At 35.0% G+C, this 23,878-nt stretch overlaps 1 protein-coding gene and 1 long non-coding RNA gene across 4 annotated transcripts; both read right to left on the reverse strand.

Moving 5' to 3' along the window:
• Positions 1-273: 273 nt before the first annotated feature.
• LOC109162465 lies at positions 274-3,264 on the reverse strand. Of its 3 annotated transcripts, XR_002051089.1 has the most exons (5): positions 3,028-3,264; positions 2,001-2,069; positions 1,810-1,915; positions 1,488-1,565; positions 274-546 (listed from the first exon to the last, which is right to left on the reverse strand). It is a non-coding gene; the product is annotated as an uncharacterized LOC109162465 (long non-coding RNA). The 3 variants fall into 3 exon arrangements; XR_002051088.1 differs by lacking the exon at positions 2,001-2,069; XR_002051087.1 differs by having other exon boundaries at positions 1,810-2,069.
• A 14,652-nt stretch (positions 3,265-17,916) lies between these two features.
• Positions 17,917-18,810, reverse strand: LOC109162446. Its single transcript, XM_019311148.1, has one exon. It carries the CDS (start codon positions 18,808-18,810, stop codon positions 17,917-17,919), a length of 894 nt encoding a protein of 297 aa, XP_019166693.1.
• Positions 18,811-23,878: the final 5,068 nt, after the last annotated feature.

A 23,878-nucleotide genomic window follows, 5' to 3' on the forward strand; every position in this document is an offset into this window, starting at 1 on the left:
CCGCTATCCTTGTACAAGGGTAGTGTATATAGGGTTTCCGCGTCCCTTGTAGAGTGGTAGCGGATTACTAGAATATCCGCTGCCCTTCTTCTGATGGAAGGGTAGCGGATTTCTCTTCATTTTACTACTTCATTCGCTACTCTTTCTTCATAGAAAGGGTAGCGGATTTGTTTTTTTTTTTTTTTTTTAATTTATTATTTTTAAAATTCCCAAATTTTTTTAAAAATCCTTTACAAATTTATATTCACAAATTAAATATATATCAATACAATATTATAAAAACAATACTCCCATCGATCAACCTAACACAATATTATCAATAATACAATTTCAACACTATCATAATCCATCCAAATACTTTCAACACATACAATACTCTCACAATCCATCCTAATATATAGTTAACACATGCATTACCTAAAAACTTTTAATTAACCAACTAGCAAAAAAACAAGTTAATTACATGCACTCTTCCAAGAAGTACTTTGCCCAATAGTTTCGAATCTCATCAATTTCATCGATAGAGTACGGATTGCTTTCAAATACCTACAAAATAATTTAAGTAATCAAATTATTAAATATATTAATTAATAAAATATAATTGAACTATAAATACTTCTATTTGAGTCTCTATGTTTGGACTATCGCAAAAAGAATCTAATAGCACATAAACAACAAGACCAAAGGGAAAATAAACTGAATTTTACCCAAAAACTGCAGTAACTTATGCATAACAATAATAATAATTCAACATTAGAAAGTTAAATTTGAACAAAAATTGAATAAACATCAAAATTATTAAAAAGGATTCATGTAACTACCTAAAAGAAACTTGTACTTCATAATAGTTGACAGTAATCACAAGCAGATCACATTCAAACACAAATTTCACTGCCAAGTCTTCATAAGATGGAATTATACATGAGCTTAACTATATGTCCAAGTGTATTTGATGAAATTACAAACAGAATAAATTAATATGTAATACTACTCTTAAACACTGTTGTTGACAATTCAAAAATCAAGCACTTAAATAAATTAATATGCAATACTACTCTTAGACATTTTTATTTAATGTCTAACCATTTAGGCAAAGCTCACCATTTTAAGCAGAAGAAGAAGCATAAGAAGGCAACCAACAAATGATAGTTAAGGTGTAATGTATACTTACAATTTTCTGACTTACTAGTGACCAAGACTTTAGTCATTAATTCGACTTTAGTGATTAATTAGACTTTAGTCACTGTAGTTCTTTGAAACATTCTCTTACTTAACTGCTTTATGTCAATGGAAAAAATAAATTCTATAAGATGATAGTTTATGCATATTATGCACTCTATTGTCGAGATTAACTAAAAATACTTAATAGTCGGAGGGACGAAAATGGGTATTAACTCATAAACTCATAGATCAAGGGCAGCCGACACAGATATGCATGCAGATTAAGCAAATAGATTACTATATTTGAAGAGTTGAAGATGATTTACCTGTTCAGCAAGATACATCTACATGTGCTAAGTGATTCTTGGAAGTTGCTTTCACCCACTCCCTGAGGCCTCCTCCATCTGCCCAATTATGCATGTGTTTGTGAGTGTTGTTTATAAGAAACGGAAGAAAAGAACTCTAAAGTGATACATTTATCAAACTCTAGAACTCTAAGTCTTTGTAGCTGATCATTTCCAGGAAATGACAGCACCCTTTCACCCAGATCTAAACAAAAAGTGCACATGCCAAGGCATTTCCAGCAGTTTGCATCATTCATTATTATTACTATTAAGCATTAACAGTAAGGATACAATGAAGTATTACCAAAGACAGACACACATCACTTGGCCTCAATCCTTTATGTCAATTCCCACTCGGACTACCCCCAGCTCTATCATTGGAAAGAATTCATGCTGAAGAAAGAGAGAACCTGGAGTTCACATAAATTTCCCAGAAGGACTTCACGTGTAAGCAGTGCTCAGATCAACCACAGACCACAGTACATATTTTTTTACCTCACACCAAAGATTTCAGTAGAATTTTGGGTACACACCAAAACACCTTCCTGCCCAAGCTATACCTTTCTGTACAGATACAGATTTACAGAATACACATGTTTCACTTTCTGACATTCATGCAGTTTCAATAATGTATGTAACCCAAACTGATCTATATCATACAACAACCATACTTTATTAACATCTCACTCTTTTCTTAATCACCACAAATCTCAAACAGGATCACCAATTATTAATTCATACATTCCTACAGCCCTTCCCAGTGGCTTCTAATTCAACACTATCAAATTAGACCTCCAATCCCTCACCTTCCCATTCATGCCTCCCCAAAAAAGAGAAGATGGTAGACATTCTTCCTTTTCTTTCCTAAAACAAGAAACTGTTGCTTTTCATATCTTCAAGACAATTCACAATCTAGTTTTAGCCCTTCAAATTCCCAGTCACGGAAACAGATTTAGCAAATATTTCAAACAAAATCAATGGAAAATGAGATGCCAAGCAAACTGACAAAGAAAATGGGAATTGAAACTTATATAAGATTGCTTTATTGGCAATTAATTGCTGCAACATCATCACATACTCAACTTTCTCAATTCATTGATGACCATTGACCACCAGAAGCAAAAACCCAGAGCCAAGAAAAGACAGAGGTATGGAGTAGCAGATATGGTGTTCCAAAAGAAGGCATATGGAAATGGCATCTTAGTAAAGGATACAGAGTGTAGCCACTTTTACTGGAAAATATGCAGTGATATATAAAAGGATGCAGAAACCCAAAACCAAATAAAAAAAAAAAAAAAAATATCTGCATATGCAATTTAGTACTACCTGAGATGATGAATTGATTAAACTGAAATGATAGTGTATCTAAGTGCATGCTATTCACAATTGATATTATTGCATATATTCACAATCGAAACTTGGGGTTTTTTAATTTGTTCTGTAAATGCCATTGTTGCTGGATGTGTTAAGGGTTTTAGCCGAATAACAACAATAAACAAATTAACCAAAAAATTAACCTTACATGATGGACGAAGCAGCGGCTGGAGCGGTGGATCGAAGCAGCGGCGGCGACACTGTGGCGGTGGAGACAGCGGATGAGGGCGTGGGGCGGTGAATCGATGATGAGACGGTGGTCGAGGCCGTGTCCTCGCCGGAGATGCGGTGAGGTGATCGAGTTAGTCGAGGCCGGCTGTGAGGTGAGGGTGTGAGATTTGCAGAAGTCTTGGTTGTGAGATGTGAGCGGTGAGAGGATGGAGAATCCGTTCAATCTGTACGAGGGTTAGGTTTTTTTAATTTTTTTTTAATAATATCCTTTCCGCTGCCCTTTGCTACGCGCGAAAGGGCAGCGGAAACTCTTTCCGTCTTCTTTTTTTTTTTTTTTTTTTTTTTCAAACTGCTACCCTTCTTTTAGAAAGGGTAGCGGTTTCTTATTCATTTAATTACAATTATGTCACCATTTCTTTTTTATTTTAAAGGGAAAAGGGTCAAATTGGCCCTCGAACTTTCACTTAAAAGTCAATTAGGCCCCTAAACTTTTTAAAAGTGCAATTACACCCATCAACAATTCATTTAGGTGCAATGAAGTCCAAAAACAAGTTAATGACCTGCTATCACAGGTCATTAAGGTTCAGGCCACCTTCTGGTGAAATTTTTGGCAACAAAAAAAAAAGTGACTGGCGAAATTTCTGGCAAAAAAGTGACCGTCAGCGACCGTTCGTCAGTCGCCGGTCACTTTTTTTTTTTGCCGGAAATTTAGCCAGTCACTTTTTTTTTGCCGGAAGGTTGCCTGAACCCTAATGACCTGTGATAGCAGGTCATTAATTTTTTTTTTGGGCTTCATTGCACCTAAATGAATTGTTGATGGGTGTAATTGCACCTTTAAAAAGTTTAGGGGTCTAATTGACTTTTAAGCTAAAGTTCGAGGGCCTATTTGACCATTTTCCCTTTTTTAAATAATACACTACCCTTGTTTAAAGCAATAGTTATGCTGTGCAACCGAATGTACCATGCGCATGGTGCATACGGTTCAAAACGACGTCGTTTTGATTAAAAACGCGCGTTCCACTTTTAAAAAAAAAAAATCAGGTTCGACTCTCAGCAATAGCATTATTGTGGATATATAGTTATGAAATTGTGAATATATAGTTATGAAATTGTGGTTATATAGTTATGAATTTATGGATATTTAGTTCATTCATTGTGGATATTTAGTTCAATCATATATTGTGGATATTTAGTTCATTCATTGTGGATTTTTACTTCATTCATTCATTTATTGTGGATTTTTACTTCATTCATTCATTCATTGTGGATTTTTACTTCATTAATTCACTGTGGATATATAGTTATGAAATTGTGGATATATAATTATGAAATTGTGGTTATATAGTTATGAATTTCTGGATATATAAAAATGCTATTGCCGGGAATCGAACCTGATTTCTTCTTTAAGTGGGATGCGCGTTTTTTTTTAACCAAAACGGCGCCGTTTTGTAACCGTATGCACTTTGCAAGGTGCATTCAGTTGCACAGCATAATTTGCGTGTTTAAAGAATGATAGCTTAAAGTAGAATTTCTTTGCTCAATTCTATAATAGTGTGTGTGTTTTTAGTCCATATCTTTGCGTGTGAATTCCATTGTGATGTACCAAAAATATAATAATAAAATAAAAGTTGTAATTGAATATGGGGTTTGGTCATAAAACTAAGAATTGCTACCAAACAATCCATTCCAACAAATTAAATAGTCCTTCTTATATATAATTCACAAAGAACCAAAAATAGTCACGTAAATCCGCCGTCCGCAACTCTAAAATGCTAAGTATACCCTAAAATTGTTAACATTGTGTTTGTAGTATATAAATTGTAGATTTTTAAAAGGTAAATTGTAAACATTTATTAGGTAAATTTTATACATTTGAGCCCGAGTCCATCTTGCCATGTAGACCTAGGTCCACAGAATAATTTGTGGCAAATTATATCGTGCACCACGGTGCATAATCGATTATGCACCGCGCATCAAAACGACGTCGTTTTGTTTAATGAAAAGAAACGGGATCCGTTTTCCGCCGTTCCGCACCCTTTCTATTTTGTATACACTGCAGTTTCAGTTCAACACAACTACAGTTCAATCATTTCGATATAACTACAGTTTCATTCGATATTTATAGACTCAAATATTTTAAAATGTTATTTAATATACACTATAGTTTTATTAAAACACAACTACATGATCATTTTGATACAATTACAGCTTTATTGAACAATATACACTCAGATATGTGAAATGTTATTCAGTTTCATTTTATATACACTACAGTTTCATTTCACCACAAATACAGTATATATTATTTTGATATAACTGCAGTTTCATTTGATAATATAAAAATAATACGTGAGGTAGTGTCGGTTTAGATATACTGTAGTGTCAGTTGATAATTAACATGCAAAAAATGCGCGTTTCGTTAAAATTAATGGCACGCCGTTTCTTTACTTGAAGAAACGGCGCCGTTTTAATCGCGGTGCACGATATAACAACCGATAATTTGTGTAAGAAGATGAGGCCCGAAACATATAAATCAGCTCATTTCTCGCCATTAAAATTAAAGTTCACTTTCTACATTCAATAACATGAACCAAAAGTTGCTAAGGCAAGGTTTTTGATCCAAAAATGGATTCGTCACGGTTTAGAAAAGTTGCAAAAAGGTAGTGTTAATCTCTCCAACTAAGGAGTTTATTTACATTCCATTTCTTTTGGATGTTATAACTATATATAATATAATGGTAACTTATAAAATTTTGCTTGTGAATATAATAGTTTGTTGATGGAATAATGGTCTTCAAAATAATTTTTTTGCACCTCCCAAATCTCATTTAGAAGATTAAATATGAATAAAATATATTGGAATTAACTGCCATAAATAAGAGATAAAGACAAAGAAATATGATGAGTCAATGGTCACACTATTGGCCTTCTCACTATCCCCTTCCAGACTGCCTGCCATATAGAATAAAAAACAGCTGCAAACACATGCAATGTTTGCTTATCACACGAAATAAAAACCTGTTGAAGCCACACATCTAATGATTCATCCAAATTTGCACTCGGCAAATGGATGTTCGACAATCTCCAATCTCCACACCTCCGATCCCACGCTAAAGGACATGAATAAAATACATGCATGAGAGTTTCATCTTGCAAGCCACATATGGGGCAATCTGGAGTAACCTCCACATGTTTAAATAGCAAAGTCATCTTAGTGGGCAACACCCCTCTTATAACCCTCCACAACAAAGTCCTCCATTTTGGGGACACTTTAGATGCCAATGGAATTCCACTTAGAGAAGGCAGATGAAAATGGATGAGCTTCATAATCCTCTCTAAGTATTCTATACCCAAGCTTCACACTGTAATTCCCCCTTAAGTCCTCATTCCAGTACCAGCAGTCATCAAAATCAGGGCAGATAGGAGTCCGTACGTAAAATTGACAACCAAAGCACCCCTAAGAGGTGGAGGCATTTCAGTTGTCACATGTGGCTCATCCAATTTAATTAGCCAAGGGTCCTTCCAAACATCTGTTGTTAAGCCATTCCCAACTCTTCTCTTAGCTCCCATTCTCACTGACCCCTGAGCAGCAAAAATACTTGCCAGCAGTAACTTGGATTATGGCCTAGGGTGGCGTCCAAATAAGAGGAGTTTGGGAAATACCTGGACTGAAACACACGCGAAACCAGAGTGGTAGGGTTTGTGAGCATCCTCCAGCCTTCTTTCCAATAACGCCAGATTAAAGAGGTGGATTTGTTTGAATCCCAGGTCTCCCTTACCTTTCGTCACACACAATTTCTCCCAACTTAACCAATGTATGCATCCGGCATCATCCCATTACGCCACCAAAACCTTTCGTCACACACAATTTCTCCTAACTTAACCAATGTATGCATCCGGCATCATCCCATTACGCCACCAAAACCTGTTCATACACCTTTCAAGCCTTTCACACAAATAAATAGGCAGCAAAAAACGCTCATAGTAAACATTGGCATTGCCTTAGCCACAGATTTAAGTAAAATCTCCTTACCAGCTCTAGTCAGAAACTTTTTGTTCCATGTTCCAATCCTTTGCCTCAACTTCTGCTCCACATAAGAAAAGACCCTCCCCTTATTCCTACCAATAACTGAAGGCAATCCTAGGTACTTCCCAAAGTCAAGCGTCTCATGGATGTAAGATTTTCCCTTATAATATATATTGATATTATATATTAGGGCCTTAATTAAGTGGTGCAAGTTGACTAGGCTTATTAAGTAGTCTGGTTGGACTTAATAACTAGTAGTTGTTAGTCAACCAAACTCTGTGCCTAATATAACCTGGATTGATGGGATACAGGATTATGGATTAGTTAGCACATTCAGTTACGGTACTCAGACTGCTCAGTAGATACCAATACACCATCTAGGGTTCTGAGTCAGGTCTGAGACAAAACATGGCTAACGGTCTACCGTTAAGAGGCAACACAACAGGAACATCAACTATGGCTGGAGATCAACACGGCTACGCTTCCGCTATCATACGAGGTCAGGTTTCTCGTATACTATGGTTTATTATAGTTAGACTATTGTATATCTAACATTTGGTATCAGAGCCTTTATCAATCTCTGCCTGGTTGATTGTTTTGCCTAAAAATCAACATTAATTAATATCATAGATTGATTTTAATATGTTGTTTTTCGAAATATTGTCTTATGGACTTGATTGATTGTTGTTGCTATGTTGTTGCCGTGTTTTTGAAATCCACCGCCATGAAATTTTGGCCGGAGGAATACGGTTCGATGGTAACAAATTGTAGAGCTCTCTTGTGGCAAAGGAGTTCACTGGAAATCAGTCATCAGATGGCGTTGTCTACTACGTTTTTATCAACGTTGGCGTAGAGACAGTGTCGTAGGCGCAGTGGGGTGGCGACCGACTTCATCTTTGAAAAAAGGTTGGTTGCCATAGTTGCGGTCAGACAGTGCGTCATTAAATCGTAGGGGCACTGTAGGATGCTGTTCGCAGCTTCCATGGTTGCATCCCGGTTGCTGCTTCATCTTCATTGGGCTGCAGTAGAGAAGGGGAAGAAGTCTCCGTCCTGGCCAATAATAAAAAAATTCCGGCGACACTAGTATCTTGACGTCCTCTCTCTCTTCCACCTTCTGCGGCGGCGACTTCGATTTGGTTTTCCTTTGCAGAGTCCGTAAGGCCAATTATGGCGTTGGAAATTCTGTGAGGATAAGGAAAGTTCTGGCCTGCCTGAGATGCTGTTGCATGTCTGCCTTTGGAAGAAGATGGACGCTGATGGGTGTTTCGGCTTTGATTAATTGACCGTGCATTAAGTTAAGTTTGGTCATTAAGGTAATTATAATTACAATTATCATATATATTTATTTACCATATTAATATTTGCTTTATTTAATATTACATATTAATATGGTAAATGGTAATTATTTAGTTTTAAATTACCATATTTAATTATATTATCTTAATTAATATTGTATATTATTTTAGCAAATGGTAAATGTATGATAATTGCTTAATTTGGAATTTTAATGCCCTTTAGTTTCCATTTAATTTTGGCATTAAATTCATAATTAAATTATCATTCAATTTGGAGCAATATTAAGAGTTTGCTATTTGAATTTTAATTTAATGTTAAGGAGCATATTAAATTGCCTCAAGTGTTACAATTTATTTAAGATATATGGGTTAATAATATATTAATATGCAAATTCAAGCATGCTACGTATATTCATAAATTATTGTTATAATTATACATTCTTAATAGCATGTATTAAAGTTGGATTTAGCATATTATTAACTCATAAATTCATTATTAAAATATCACTGAATTTTAGATCCTTAGGTCAATTTTAAGCATTATGACCTATTAAGGTAGCTTGTTTTGGTTTCCCTTTAATTTTGAACACATTTTAATTTTATGTGTCTCTGGGACTTGAGAACCTATTTTGAACAAGCTATTTAGGACCTATCTTGGGTCATTAAAGTATGGATCCCATTATTTTGATTGATATTTAAATAATAATTATAGCTCCTTATAACATGTTTATTAAGTTTTAATTATTACTAACTACCATATTTTGGTATTCATCGTTGGTAATAATATTATGTTTTGGGTCTATTTCAGTACTTAGACCATTTTTTATTCATGTTATAATTCATTTGGGTCATTGAGGTTTATGTGCCTAATTTGAGTGATTAAGTGCTATAATTATTGTTTTAGCCTGTTTAGAGGATTTAAGGATTTAATTGTTATTTTGGCCATTAAGAACTATAACTATTGTTTAAGTTGATTAAATTTTTAATCTATCAGTAGTTTTTCAGGGCCTTAATAATAATATTAAGTCTTTAATTTTATGGCAAAAGCAATATAGTTGGTATACTGTTTGTATAATGGTAAATTGGTTATTACCTTAACTTCAGTCTCCCTTAGTATCATAATAGTCATGGTTAATTATTATGTGATAAATTGAGATTAGTATTTGGCATCCCTTAATTACAGTTTTGCCTTTATTGTAGTTATTATTAATTGGCATTATTAATTACTGTTATTAAGTTTATGGACTAATCTCATTTTATTACTTTTCATAATAATTATCATTTCATGGTAATATGCTATATTTGGTACATTGGCATGATTACCACTTCATTTTACATGACTATTATATTAATGTTGGTAATTAAATCCTACCAATAAATTTTTAAATGTACCATTGGACGCTGCATCGAGGCTAGTGACACCGATAGTGAAGATGGGAGAATTCTGGATCGTTGTTAGCGCAATGGGCAGATGCGGTTTGCATCATTAAGGTTAGCCATTAATTATCTTTTGTGGTTATTTTTGATAATTAGTGCTACAGTTACAGTTAACCGCTAATTTGGACTAGTCACATATTTTATCTTTAGAAAAATGGAAACATTTGAAGGCGCATTACCATAATTTAGTTTGTCGTTATTGTTAATGTTAATAGTGATTATAATGTTATTTATTGCTATTAATAATTAATTAATGATGATAACATTAATATTGTTATGGTATTCAGATATGTACCTTGAGCTGTTTCCATATAAATAAATGTGACAATATTCCAGTTAAGAAAATATTTTTCTTGACATTAATGTTTTTCGGATTTCAGATTTTATTAAGTTTTCAAAATTTCCGAAAACGTTTATAAATGTTAGCAGTTTTAACCATTGTTTTTTTCATATTTAGTCTCCTACTTAATGTGATAATATTATTATGGCTATTTATTGCTATTTTGGTTATTTGCAATTTTGCCATTAATAATAATAATATTATCAACTCGGTCATGGAGAGTGATTTTGAATCAATTTAGTAATCTTGGAAAAACATATTTGCTAGGCAATTGACTTTTGTCATTAATTCTATAATTCATTTAGTTCTTTGAATTATGACTGTCCATATTTGGTTAAGTATGAATAAATGAATATTTTGTTTAAATTCATATCCTTTAGTTGGTTCATACTTTCTAGATTGTGTTATGCATTTGATCATATTAAGTGCATAATATTAAGTTTAATTATGCAATTAGGGCTTATGAGATTTTAATTTACAAATGCTAGCATATCCTTTTGGTTTGATATTGTTTGAATTTGTAAATTCAGTTATTTCTCATAAATTTGATCTTTATGCATTAAAACATTTTTCCATGGGCTTACAGTTTAAAAAAATTTTAAAGTATATATTCAGTACATTATTATTCAAAATGTTGGGTATCTTTTGGTTTGGACTCATCGGTGTTTGAATATTAAGTTTATACTTTAAAATCTCATATTGTAAATTGCTTTAAGTTATGCAATTCATTTGGAATATATGAGTTTAATGTTTAATTTTATGCATATTTGTCCTAAGCATAATATTCTGTTTTAAATTATGCAATTTTATTATGCCTTTAGCAATGCATATTTTGGGATGAAATTATATTAGTCCCTATTTAAGTTGTACTTATGCATAAACTTTAGTCGCGGTAGTGCTTGAATTTATGCACATTTAGTCCGCTATTTTTAGTTCACCCTTTAAGCTTTAATCATAGGTGAACCCTACAGTTTTCTGGTATATATCCTACAGTTTTAGGTTCATACCCACAAACAGTTATACATTAAGTATATATGAATCCTGGAGACATACTAGTTTTAATGGCCATGACTTAAGAACATCTTGAGCCACTAGTCTCCTTAAATTGATACTCTATTTAAGGAATTAGTTTTCAGTGAGACTTAGTCTCTAACCACCTTTCCTTGGAGTATATTTAGATTTTCCCATCACAATCTGGTATAATCTGTTTGTCAAAATTTTTAAGTATTCATTGCCAATGTGATTTTATTTCGGTTTATTAAAGAATAGCCAAAGCATCTTTAATTTACTGAAATATCTTGAGTTTTCAATCTTGGTTAATTAATGAATAGCTACGGCATATTCAGCTACCTAGGATTATTAAGTTTTAATCACATAAAGTTTAGGCAAGGAATTGATAATTGTCTAGTGATCTTATAATTTTAATTTGGTTTGGGAGTAGCCACAGCATCCTTAATCTGTTAACATGATATATTAAGCGGTTTATTTTGATCACATAAAGTTTTAGACATATCATTTGTGATTAATTGTATGTAATATGATGAAATTTAGCCCACATGCAATTTTGTTATATTTGTATAATTAATCAAGATGAAATACTGGACTACGGTCATAATTTAGCCCACAGGCAATTATGTATCGGAATGTAGTTTAGTAGTTTTATCAGTAACGATAGAAATAAATAAATTTATTTACTTTATGGTTATTTGTAAATAATTTCCAATTCTATCATGAAGTTTAATTTTATGATGTAAATTTAGGTCATATTTCTTAATTTGCCCACAGGGATTAAGAAAAGGAACATGATCTCTTAAGTTTTTTATCATAATGATAGCAATGAATCTTATTGACTAAAACTTTAGCCTACAGGCAAGTTTTATGTCATTTGATTCTTCAACTCATTTGATAATAGTTTCATCATAAATAAAATTTTTTAGTTGGATCTAATTGAGTAAAACTTCAGCCCACAGGCAAGTTTTATGTCACTAGATTCTTCTGGCTCTTTAGTAATTGAGATAAAATATTATCATAGGGGTTTCTTAATTGGATTTAATAGAATTTAAACTTTAGCCCAAAGGCAAGTTTTATGTCAATAAATCCCACCACCCATTAGATAATAATTTTATCACAATTCTTAGAATTTATAAATTTAGCTCAATTATAATTCTAAGGTTCATGGTTTGCATTGGCAAAACATGTTTTTTCAGTCACTTCCCAAAATTTAGTCACTTCTATTCATTAATCCACGAATCTTGCTCGGTTCTTCGGACTAACTGTAGTAAGTTACGTGATTTGACATACCTCTTGGATTCCAATAATGATAAAATATATCTTTTGAGCTAAATTCTAACTTGGTTTTGAAAGATGTATTTTGTTTCTTTTAGTATGTCCAACTATGGTGGGGAAATATATCTTCATTATTTAGTTGGACTTTAATTGGAACCAAAAATTGATTATTTAGTATGTCCAACTAATGGTGGGGAATTATGTCTTCATTTGTTAGTTGGTCAATAAATCAATTATGAGTATGTATATTATTAAGTTCATTTTATTAATTTCGCTGAAAAATGTTTTAATCAGTGGGAGTGATCATTTAGAAAAAGATCATTAAGATACTCCACTAAAGCTTATGGATTTAATTGGCTTCATACGTTTCAAATTGGATTGTATGTTACACAATAAGTCCATAAGATTCCACAAGTATTAATCTTGTATTTGTTCATATAAATTCATAAGTTCAAATTATTGAAAATTCGGTTGTGCAACATATTTATGAAAATGTTGCAACAATATTATGAAATTTATTAGAACAAAAGCATTTAATTTGTGGGGCACTGTCATTTACTAAATTCTTCAGTGATTAATAGAGTCTTTAGTTTCTTCAAAATTGATCTTGGGCCATTTTAGTTTGTAAGGCTCAAAACAATTTTGTGAGACATATAAGTAAGACTCATTATGTTCAGTTCATTTAAAGTGAACATTGAAGTTATTTGGGAAGTTATGGTGTATGATTAAGATTCCAAATTTATGGACTTAGACCTTTGGCTTTTTGTCTAAGTTATTGGAATGCTTCTGTGACTTGACTATCTTTTGGCTATTTTTGATAAGTGGGAGTGACAGACGTGTCAACTCCAAGCTCTTAGCCGTTAGAGATAGTACTTAAAGTTAACTTATAAAGAAGTCATGGAATATAGTTAGCATTATGCTAACATTAAGAGATCTCTACTTAAGGCATGCTTATAAAGTTTTAGAGATCATACAGTGTACTCTTTTGTACAATTTGGATGCGTTTTCTCCTTCAGTTGTGCACATAATGTATTTTGAGAAACATCCCTTAAGGTACCGAGAATAAACATAGGGTTTGTTCATTAAGGACCTAAGTTGGAGAATTAAAATGCATGTGATCATAATGGATACTACTCTGATTAAATAGAGGACATGTCACTATGATTCGTGTGTTTTGTTCTTTGATGATGGTTATGCTAGTACTTGCACCAAGTGGGAGAATGTAAGATTTTCCCTTATAATATATATTGATATTATATATTAGGGCCTTAATTAAGTGGTGCAAGTTGACTAGGCTTATTAAGTGGTCTGGTTGGACTTAATAACTAGTAGTTGTTAGTCAACCAAACTCTGTGCCTAATATAACCTGGATTGATGGGATACAGGATTATGGATTAGTTAGCACATTCAGTTACGGTACTCAGACTGCTCAGTAGATACCAATACACCATCTAGGGTTCTGAGTCAGGTCTGAGACAAAACATGGCTAACGGTCTACCGTTAAGAGGCAACACAACAGGAACATCAACTATGGCTGGAGATCAACACGGCTATGCTTCCGCTATCATACGAGGTCAGGTTTCTCGTATACTATGGTTTATTATAGTTAGACTATTGTATATCTAACAATGGACTCTCAGAAAAGTAGCTACAGCATACCTGTCACCCCAGCAGTGTTATTGTAACAACCCAAAATTTAATTTCATAAATTCAATTTTAAGAAATTCCAAAATAAAAATTTTCACTCCATTACAAATTTTTGCGATCTATTGGTGTTTGAATAAATTATTTTGAACACATTTTAAATTAATTCAACACCAAAACTTATTTTTAATCCAAAATCCTAAATTTTCGGGTAAAGTTTTAGATTGAGAAACCAATCTGAGTGAGACCGGGAGAATTCTGAGAAGCCTTAAACAAGTGTTCATCTAGAAAACTTTTTGAGAAAATTCTTTTTCAACCCCAAAGTATTTAAAATAGCATTCTAACCATTGGTCCATGGAGCATGGTGGACCACTAAGCATCCAAAACCCTTTCCTGATTCATTTTCTAACCAATGGAAATTACATTTTTATCATCAACTAATCATATGGGATCAACCTAAGGTTTTGTGTTCCTATAAATAGAACACTTATCAGATTTTTTCCACCTTGATTCTCTTCCTTGTCTTCCCCAAGCCAACATTGCAAGAAAACACAATAAGCTTCCATTTCTTCATTCTTCTACTAGCTTCTTTGAATTCTATCTTCCATCTCTAAAAACTTAGCTCTTAAGGCTTGTTGTTTTGGTTGTTTGTTATGTCTAGGAGGTGAAGGAGGGTGTAGCTAGTTGGGAAGAAGGAGAAATCCCAACAAAAAGGAGGAGTCTACAAAGGTATAACCCATGGACTCCCTCTTAAATCTTTGACTTTGTGAAGACTAATATCTTGAGTAGAAATGGTGGATTTTTGTTGTGTTTGAACTAGGAAGTGATCTAGTATTTGTCTATGATGTGTTAATCATGTTTTGGATGTTTTGGACTTGCTTGAATGTGTTTTGCAGATGAAAAAGATCATCTGGTGCACACACAGTGTTCACCAGATGAATGAGATGGCCCTAGTCGCAGCCCATCAAGGGAGCCGCCGGCTAGTACCGTGGCCAACCGGGTCTAGGGCACGGCCCTAGGAGAGGGTCGTTGCCTAGGCCCGGTGTTGTGGCGGGTTGAGAGGGACGGGCCATGAGGAGCCCCGCCCCCTGGTCTCTGAGAGTGATCTCTGCAGTGGCCGGACCCTTGTTGCTCAGCTACGTGTCGTTTCAGGCCGGTGTCATGGGCCCTTGTAGCTCGGTACCTCGGGGCAGTCTCGACGCACGTTTTGGCTTTTATTTCGTTGAATTTCGATTAGAAATGAGCATGTTATGATAGATTTAGTGATGTTTTGCTACACAGTAAGTGTTTTGAAGTTCACTGTGAAAGAGAAATGTCTTGCCTTGTTGCCTGATGTTATTTTTGTGTTGAGTAGAGAAGCATGATCACTTTGAAAATATGACTTATTAGAAAAGCATGACTAGAATGTGTTGTTTGATCAATGGGATTTGGAGTATATTTTGATAATGGAATTATATAGAATTTGTTATGTTGCAAGCCTAGCCTGAGATTGTATTCTTGAGAATTGTATGAATTATATACATGGATTTGGAGCATGTTGTAGAGTATTTTTGCATCTCAAGTATATCATGTTTTAAAAAGTGCATAAGTGGCCAACGTGAGCCTAAGTATTACTTTCAAAATCCATAAGCATGTAGTATATCATTATTTGATGCATTGAGAAATTGTTGAGTTGTGGCATGCATAAGTTTAGTGCATGAGAGATATATTTATATATTATCTATATCGGTGAGGTTTTGGAGGACCCCGTTTGGACTATGTCCTCTCGGATGATTTTATGGACATTGCGGTCCCAGTATATGTAACGCGGCGTATTCCCACGTTACGAGGTTGGAAACTGCCCGCCAGTCTTGGAATCCTGGCCAGGGGGTGTACACGCTAATAGTTCGATACCTGATTCCACAGAGTTTGAGCATGGAACCAAGAGAGTGGTTCGGTGGACGAGCAGAGTATTAGGTCGGCTAGATACCGTGCCCGGATAGGTTCATTCACACTATGGTGAAGTTCCTACCTCGTCCATTTATAAAGAAAGAGTGAGTCATTGCGACTCTAAGAAAGAAAGAAGCGAGTCATTGCGACTCTAAGGAAAGAAAGAAAGAAAGCAAGTCATTTATGACTCAATGAGACCTCCATAGAAAGTATTCTATTTTACAAACGAGTGTATGAGTATATTATAGTATTGCACGAGATTGCATTTGAGTACATTTATAGTATTACACGAGATTGCATTTGTGTATAGTATTGCACGAGATTACATTTGAGTAGAGTATTGCATGAGATTGCATAATGAGAATGATGAATCAAGATTGTATATCGAGCATGATTGCTTTGGTTACATTTTGAAGTCTTGTATATCCAGTTTGCATGATGAGAACTTGAAAGCATGACGATAGTTTTCGTATTGTTTAATAATATGAAATTGCTTGTAAGCATGAGATCGTTACGATGAGTTCGCTGTGATATTTATGTGTTGGAATCTTTATGTTGATTAAGTCATTTGTATTGAAGCATGCTTGTTGTTATTATAGGTTGCAAGCATATAGAAAGCCTGTGATGTATCTAAGTTGTTTATGTGTTGAGATTGTTTGACTTAGTATGTGAACAAATGTTTTCCAAAGTATATTCTATAGTACTTTACAGGGTTGAGTGTGGTTATACTTAGCTTCATGCTAACGGGTGTTTTCTTATTTGTCTATGTATTGTTTGTAAAACCCCTTTCAGGTGGGCCCAACGTTGAGATGTGATCGAGTTAGACTAGTCTAGTAGTTATAGAAGTCTAAACTCTTATTACTTTTATTATGATCTTATTGGTTGAATTTATAGACTTATGTTGTTGATGATGTTTGATGATGTAGACTTCGGGGTGTCTTTTTCCCCCTTATGACTTTCGGTTAAATTTATGGATGTTAGTTATTTTATCTTTATTTCTAGTTCTACCATTAGCCTGTGCAATCACCACAGAGTGGTGGTTATGGCGGTGACATTCCCACTAATTTTCTTATTAAGTCGTTTATCCACTGCTTAGTTTATGTTAATTGTGGTTTAGAATTATAATTAAGATTTAAAAAAAGTGGGGTGTTACAGTTATGGCTGAAAGTAATACTGGACTTGTGATAGTTTATTGCCTGCCCACTCAAAGCTTCATAAACCGACAAACATGGGCTTATCTTTCCTGCCTCCTGCTCATTGGCCTCAAAAAATAAACAAATAAGGTGAGAGCGGGTCACCCTGGCGTAACCCCCTAGTAGGAACAACCATACCCCCTACCTGCCCATTCACCATGATATTATACCGGACAGTGGTCATAAACAACATAATCAACTTGACTCACTCACGTGCAAACCCCAGCTTAAACATCATACCTTCTAGAAAAGCTCATTCCATTATGTCATAGGCCTTTACCATATCTAACTTTAAAGCTGCCCACCCTTCTCTACCTCCCTTCTTTCTTCTCAAATAATGGCCCACCTCTACAGCAACAAGGATATTGTCAATAATCAAACGCCCGGGTATAAAGGCACTCTGGGACTCGGAAACAATTTAGCCCAATAACAGCTTCATCCTATTAGCCAAGAGCTTGGCTATAATTTTGTAGATCACATTGCATAGCGCAATCAGTCTCAAGTCACTTACTAATTCTGCGGCCTGTTTCTTTAGAATCAAGACAACGTTGGTATCATTCAAATGATCAGGGAAAGCAGCATTATTCAAACAGCCTAGAACAAAGCTAGTAACATCCTCCCCCACCACATCCCAAAAAGATTGATAAAAAGCAGGATTCATACCATCAAGGCCATGAGATTTGTCTGGTCCCATACTGAATAAAGCCTCCTTTACCTACTCAGCTTCAAAGGGCCTCATGAGAATGTCATTTTGTTCTTGAGTCACACGCGGTTGGACAAAATCCAGCACCTCCCCTACCATACAACCATTTGACTTGAAAATATTATTATAGTACTCCAGAACAATAGAACTCATGACATCACCCTCCACCCACGTGCCATCACGATCCCTCAGCTTAGCAATCTTATTCTTTCGCCTTCTTGTCGAGGCATATTTATGGTAATATCTCGTATTAGAATCAGCCTCCCGCAACCAATGTTGTTTGGCCCTTTGTTTCCAAAAGGCATTTTCCTGATCCAATAACCTCATCAACCGGCCATCCAACTCCTTGATTAAATGTAGAGAATCCTCATCCCGATTACCCCTTAGCCGTTCTAGTTCCTTCCTTATCACCCCAATATCCCTACCAAACTTATGATGTCTGTCACCACCCCATCTACAGAACTTATCCCCACACCCGATCAGCTTATCCTGCAGTCCCACCTGAGCCAAACCATCCCAGGCACTCTCCACCACCTCCCTACATCCCCTATCCAATAACCATACATTCACAAAGCGAAATGGTGGCCTGCCTCTGGGGGCATCCAAACGGGAATGGATGTCCAAAAATAGCGCAGAGTGGTCCGAAGTTGTTGTGCTAATATTATAAACATGAGCTTGTATATGAGCATCACACAAACCCTCCTTAGCCACCACCCTATCAAGCCTCTCCTCCACCCAGTCCATAGTCCCCTTTCCCCGCTCCCAAGTGAAAGGGTAGCCTACCGTGTGAACCTGCAACAACCCACACTCGGTCAAAGTGTCACAAAAACCATGTATCAGGCCCTCAAGGTGTGGGTGCAAGCCCCATTTTTCAGACTGTGACATGAGGTCGTTCAAATCCCCCATAACTACCCAATAGTGACAAACCCTTCAACGATTTCAACAGCTCCCATGCATCCCGCCTCCTACTTCTCTCAGGATAGCCATAAAAACCAGTTAAACGCCATTTTGTTGCCCAAGTATTACAACTGCTAAGTCGACATGTGTGCCTGAGTAATTCAATATGGACACCGCGTCACTAAACCTCTACAACACTGCCAGTCCACCGCTCAAACCAACAGGCTCCACACAGAAAGCACCTTCAAAACCCAACCTTACACGCAATCTCTCCACTCGAACTTTTCCTACCTTTGTCTCCATTAAAAACACTACATCGGGCTTCCTCCTGGTCACTAAGTCCGTGACCTCACGAACTGTACGCGGGTTGCCCAGACCGCGACAGTTCTAACTTAAAACACTCATTGCGGCTGGCGGGCCTGAGCCACAGGACCCGCCGGAAACAAAAGTGCCGCCTCCCCCATCACCGTGTTGCTCGCCACCCTACCACTAGCAGCGCCATCTTCCCTCCTTCGTTTTGGGTTAACCATTACCGCCTGCTCCTCCTCCCTGTCGGACAAAACACGGCTACTGCCTACTCCATGTGGCTCCTTCTCCACCACTCCACGCCCCTCTACCGCTACCGGTGCCCCCTTCCCTGCCGAATCAGCCACTGAGCCCCCACAGTAGTTGAGGCCCTCCCCGAGCCGATTCGTAGCCACGGACCATAGGGATAACCAGTGTGAGCAAGCTGAGAGTTAAGGGCCTTAATACAGAACTTATCAGTATGACCAAGCAACCCGCAAAAAAAGCAGAAAGCATGTAGCCTTTCATATTTAAAATTGACCCAAACCCATGTTCCATCCCTCTTCACCAGCTTCATCCTTTGCTTGATAGGCTTATACACATCCAAAGCCACTCGGATTCTATAAAACGCCATCAAGCCAGTCCCCCTATTGACAGGGTCCAACATGATAAAATTTCCCACAAAATTACCGATCTGTTCCAACACAAGATCGGTAGTATACGCTCCAAGTAGGTCGTGCGCTTGAACCCATATTGGCAATCTATCCAAGGCGAGAAACGCTGGTATCTCCCCTGGTTCGACCAATCTGCAAACGAGAGAATTGTTATCAAAGGACCATGGCCCTTCCTCCAGCACCCGTTTAACATTGGACTCCAACAAGAAAACAAAGAGGAAAAGATTTGGCTAGACCGATGTTACCTGCACACCACGAAGACGTCTCCAAACGGAGGCCATGACATTTTGCATTACCTCAAATTTGATATGCTTGTCAGTCAGAAATCTTCCCACAATTGTCCGTGTCTGCTCTGGGGGGTCCATGATGATCCAGGGTCCTGGTCGCGGACATACGGTTATATACCGACCTGCTCCTCCTCCAAATCAATCTCAGAGCAACGTTGTGCTAACTGGGCAACATCCATGGACATCAGACTGGCGGTGAAACAGAATCCAGACTGATCAAAATCAAGCTAGTAGAGAGAATCTATGGGAAGTAAAAGTGACGATCAAACCGCAAAAACCCTAGACCATGCTAGAGAGGAAAAACTCTAGACCATGCTAGAGAGGAATTTTAATTTCTTTTTAATTTTTTGTGTTTAATAGTACTTTTAGTGTAGTTTTTAAATATATAAATTTTGAATACTAATACTAAACTTAATATTATGAAAAATTGAATTAAAAATAACTTCAGTCAAATATCGTTAACCCAACTAGACACATAAAATGAGACGGATACAATACAACATTAAGTACAAAACAAAATCCTAATTTTTGTTGTGCTTATAGTCGCATGGTGTATAGTTTGAAATTTATCAAGGGTAAAAAAAGGGAGGTATGGATTTAGGTTTGTTGTGAAAATAATACTAGTATACAATAAGTATTTGGAAACTTGTAGGTCAATTAAGACATATCTCATAATTTACTTTCTCCATTAATCTCCATGGCGACAATTGTGAGGGAGTGAGGGACCTTAAGTCTTGAAATGTACTAGTTAGGAATTCCTTACCTCTTTCTCTTCCTCCTCCACGAGGTGTCCTAAACAAAAATTGAGTATCAATCAATGGCTTCCTAAATTATAAAATTTACTTTATTTTTATAAAGATGTAAAAATTTAAAAATTTCCATTAATCTCTTTAACAAATATGAGTACTAAGACAAACTTCTTAATTATGTTTTTCAATAAAATATTTTATATATTCTATTAGGGCATAGCATTACTCAATAAAGATTAATCACTATTGTCAAAGTTATTATGAATAGGTCCATCTCAATGACTCAAGAAGGAGGGTATTCATTTATAAGATAAGCAAAAACTTGTATCAGACCGTCTTACAAATTTTTGTCTGTGACACAGGTCAAGTTGTAGACAAGTATTACAATTTCAGAAGTGATATTATAATATTTCTCATTGTTAACAATTAATTTTATCTTAAATAGTATCACAATTTCATATATAAGTATTACATTATCCATTATAAGTAACAATTTATTTTTAATTCAAATTGATATTAAATTTTCTATAATAGGTATTGCAATTTCTTTCATAAGTACAGAGTAACATTTAACACACAAGTATTACAATGTTTACATTATAATTACATTTGTAAGTATTACAATATTTATTATTAGTAACAAACATTTTACCTTAAATAATATCATAATTTCACATATAAATATTACCATATCTATTATAAGTAACAATTTATTTATTTTAAATTAATATAAAATTTTCAGTAATAATTACTCCGGAGTATTATGAATTCTATTATAATTAACAAACAATTATTCTAGATTTGACTCATCTCATAGATTATTAAGATTCATGAGACGGTCACACACAAGTCTGACTTATAAGATAATATATCCCATCTCCCTAGGACATAATTCAAAGGTTCAAAAGTTATCCTAAAAGTCTTGTTCCAGTGGTAAGGTGGGAGTTCGATTCGCTCCGAAGACATGGGCCAGAGGTAATTGAGAGACTCAAAGCCTACACGCGCATGTCCAACAACCAAATAGCCAGCACAACGAGAATATTGGTTCAAATCAAAGAAGGCGACGCGCGATCAAGCCACAAGCTTTATTTCAATTAGATTAGACAACAAGCACTTTGAAATGTATAAATTGTGAGCCCCAACTCCTTTTTTTTTTTAAAAGTATCAATACCACCCTTTCTCAACCTATTGAAGCACAAAGAATCAATATCGTCCCCACTGAAGATCAAATCGGTAAATTATATCGTGTACCGCGGTGCATAATGGATTATGCGCCGAGCTTCCAAACGATGTCGTTTTGTTTAATGAAAAGAAATACACCCGTTTCGCGTCGTTCCACAAAAAGTAACTCTGTTATTCAGTTTCATTTTGTATACACTGCAGTTTCAATTCAACACAACTACAATTTCATTTCGATATAACTACAGTTTCTTTCGATATTTATACACTCAAATATGTGAAAATGTTATTTAATTTTATTTTATATACACTATAGTTTCATTAAAACACAATTACATGATCATTTCGATATAACTACAGCTTCATTGCACAATATACACTCAAATATGTGAAATGTTATTCAATTTCATTTTATATACACTGCAGTTTCATTTCAACACAACTACAGTATCATTTTGATATAACTACAGTTTCGCTCGGTAATATACACTCAAATGTGTGAAATTGTTATTCAGTTTCATTTTGTATACACTGCAGTTTCATTTCAACACAATTACAGTTTCATTTCATTTCAATTGCAGTTTCACTTGATAATATAAAAATAATATGTGAGGCAGTGTCAATTTAGATATACTGTAGTTTCAGTTGGTAATTAATACACCAAACATGCACGCTCTGTTAACTGTAACAGCGCACCGTTTCTTTACTTAAAAAAAATGACGCCGTTTTTGGACCGTGGTGCACAATGCATTGTGCACCGCGATCACAGCATAATTGTTGAGATCAAACCCATCACCTCCCATTTGAGAGAGTCACTTCGTGCCACTAGTCCACAACTAGCCCAACTCTCTAACAAGTTATTTTCCTCAATATTTTTTATGTGCTAATCTCTAACATTTTTTAATCTAAAACCCAACCATCACTTTAAATTAATTTTATAGTTAGATGTATGTGTGATATCACTTTTCTGATGTGATTATAATTTGGCTCCCAATAATTGACAATTAATCAAACTTAAAATTTACAAGTCAACAATGCAATTTTCTTACATACGTCAATTTGATTTTTATTTTTTATTTTTTAAAAAAATCTAAACATCAAGTTTAAGAATGATGCTAGCTACAACATTTTCCTTGTAATTCCACTTTTTAATATTTATCTCTTTATGTGATAATATATAATTGTTTTTTCATATTTGATTAATAAGTATATTCATTTTTTGGGGTGACAATTGATGAAAGAAGTTTGCAGCACTACTTAAATTTGTGCAGTGACTAAACTCCACTCTTTGTGTAATAATTCACAAACTAGGCAAGAGAGATAAACTGCACTATAAAAATCTTGTGCAACGAGCTTAATTGAAAAAGTTAAATACTTGACCTTCAATTATGATAATCATGTTCCACCAACACGGTCATCTTTTCTAAAATACTATATTCATTTTTTTATAGGATCAACCAATTAACAATAGCTAATAAATAAAAGATATTTTATTGTCACATTATGGTGAGCATTATGTGCGATATAGGTAAAGGAAAATGTTGTGTATTCCCATTTTTTACTCACAAGTTTTATTTCAATATATAAAACTTTGATGTAAACACTTGTATTAGAACCACATAAAAAATAGATTATAGAGCTCGCCACATTAGGGAGTAAATTTAAGGGAGTAAAATTTGTGAGTACATGTAGTAGAACTCTTACGTGAAATTACGAAGAAAAAATTGAATATTATTCTTTACAAAATCACATGAACCTTGAAATTATGAATTTCCCTCTGGGCTCTAGCTAAATCATCATATCAAGATAAATCTTCGCACAAGAAGAAAAAGAAAAGTCTAAAAAGAGGTAGTCCAAATTTCGGATTTTCGAATGCAATAAATGAGAAAAGGACATATTCTTA

The sequence above is a fragment of the Ipomoea nil genome, unplaced genomic scaffold (assembly GCF_001879475.1).
Source record: "Ipomoea nil cultivar Tokyo-kokei standard unplaced genomic scaffold, Asagao_1.1 scaffold2942, whole genome shotgun sequence".
In the NCBI taxonomy this organism is placed as follows: domain Eukaryota; kingdom Viridiplantae; phylum Streptophyta; class Magnoliopsida; order Solanales; family Convolvulaceae; genus Ipomoea; species Ipomoea nil.

Excerpts from the sequence above, each read along its gene's own strand:
- LOC109162446 (XM_019311148.1), bottom strand. The coding sequence starts at position 18,810 with ATGGGGGATTTGAACGACCTCATGTCACAGTCTGAAAAATGGGGCTTG.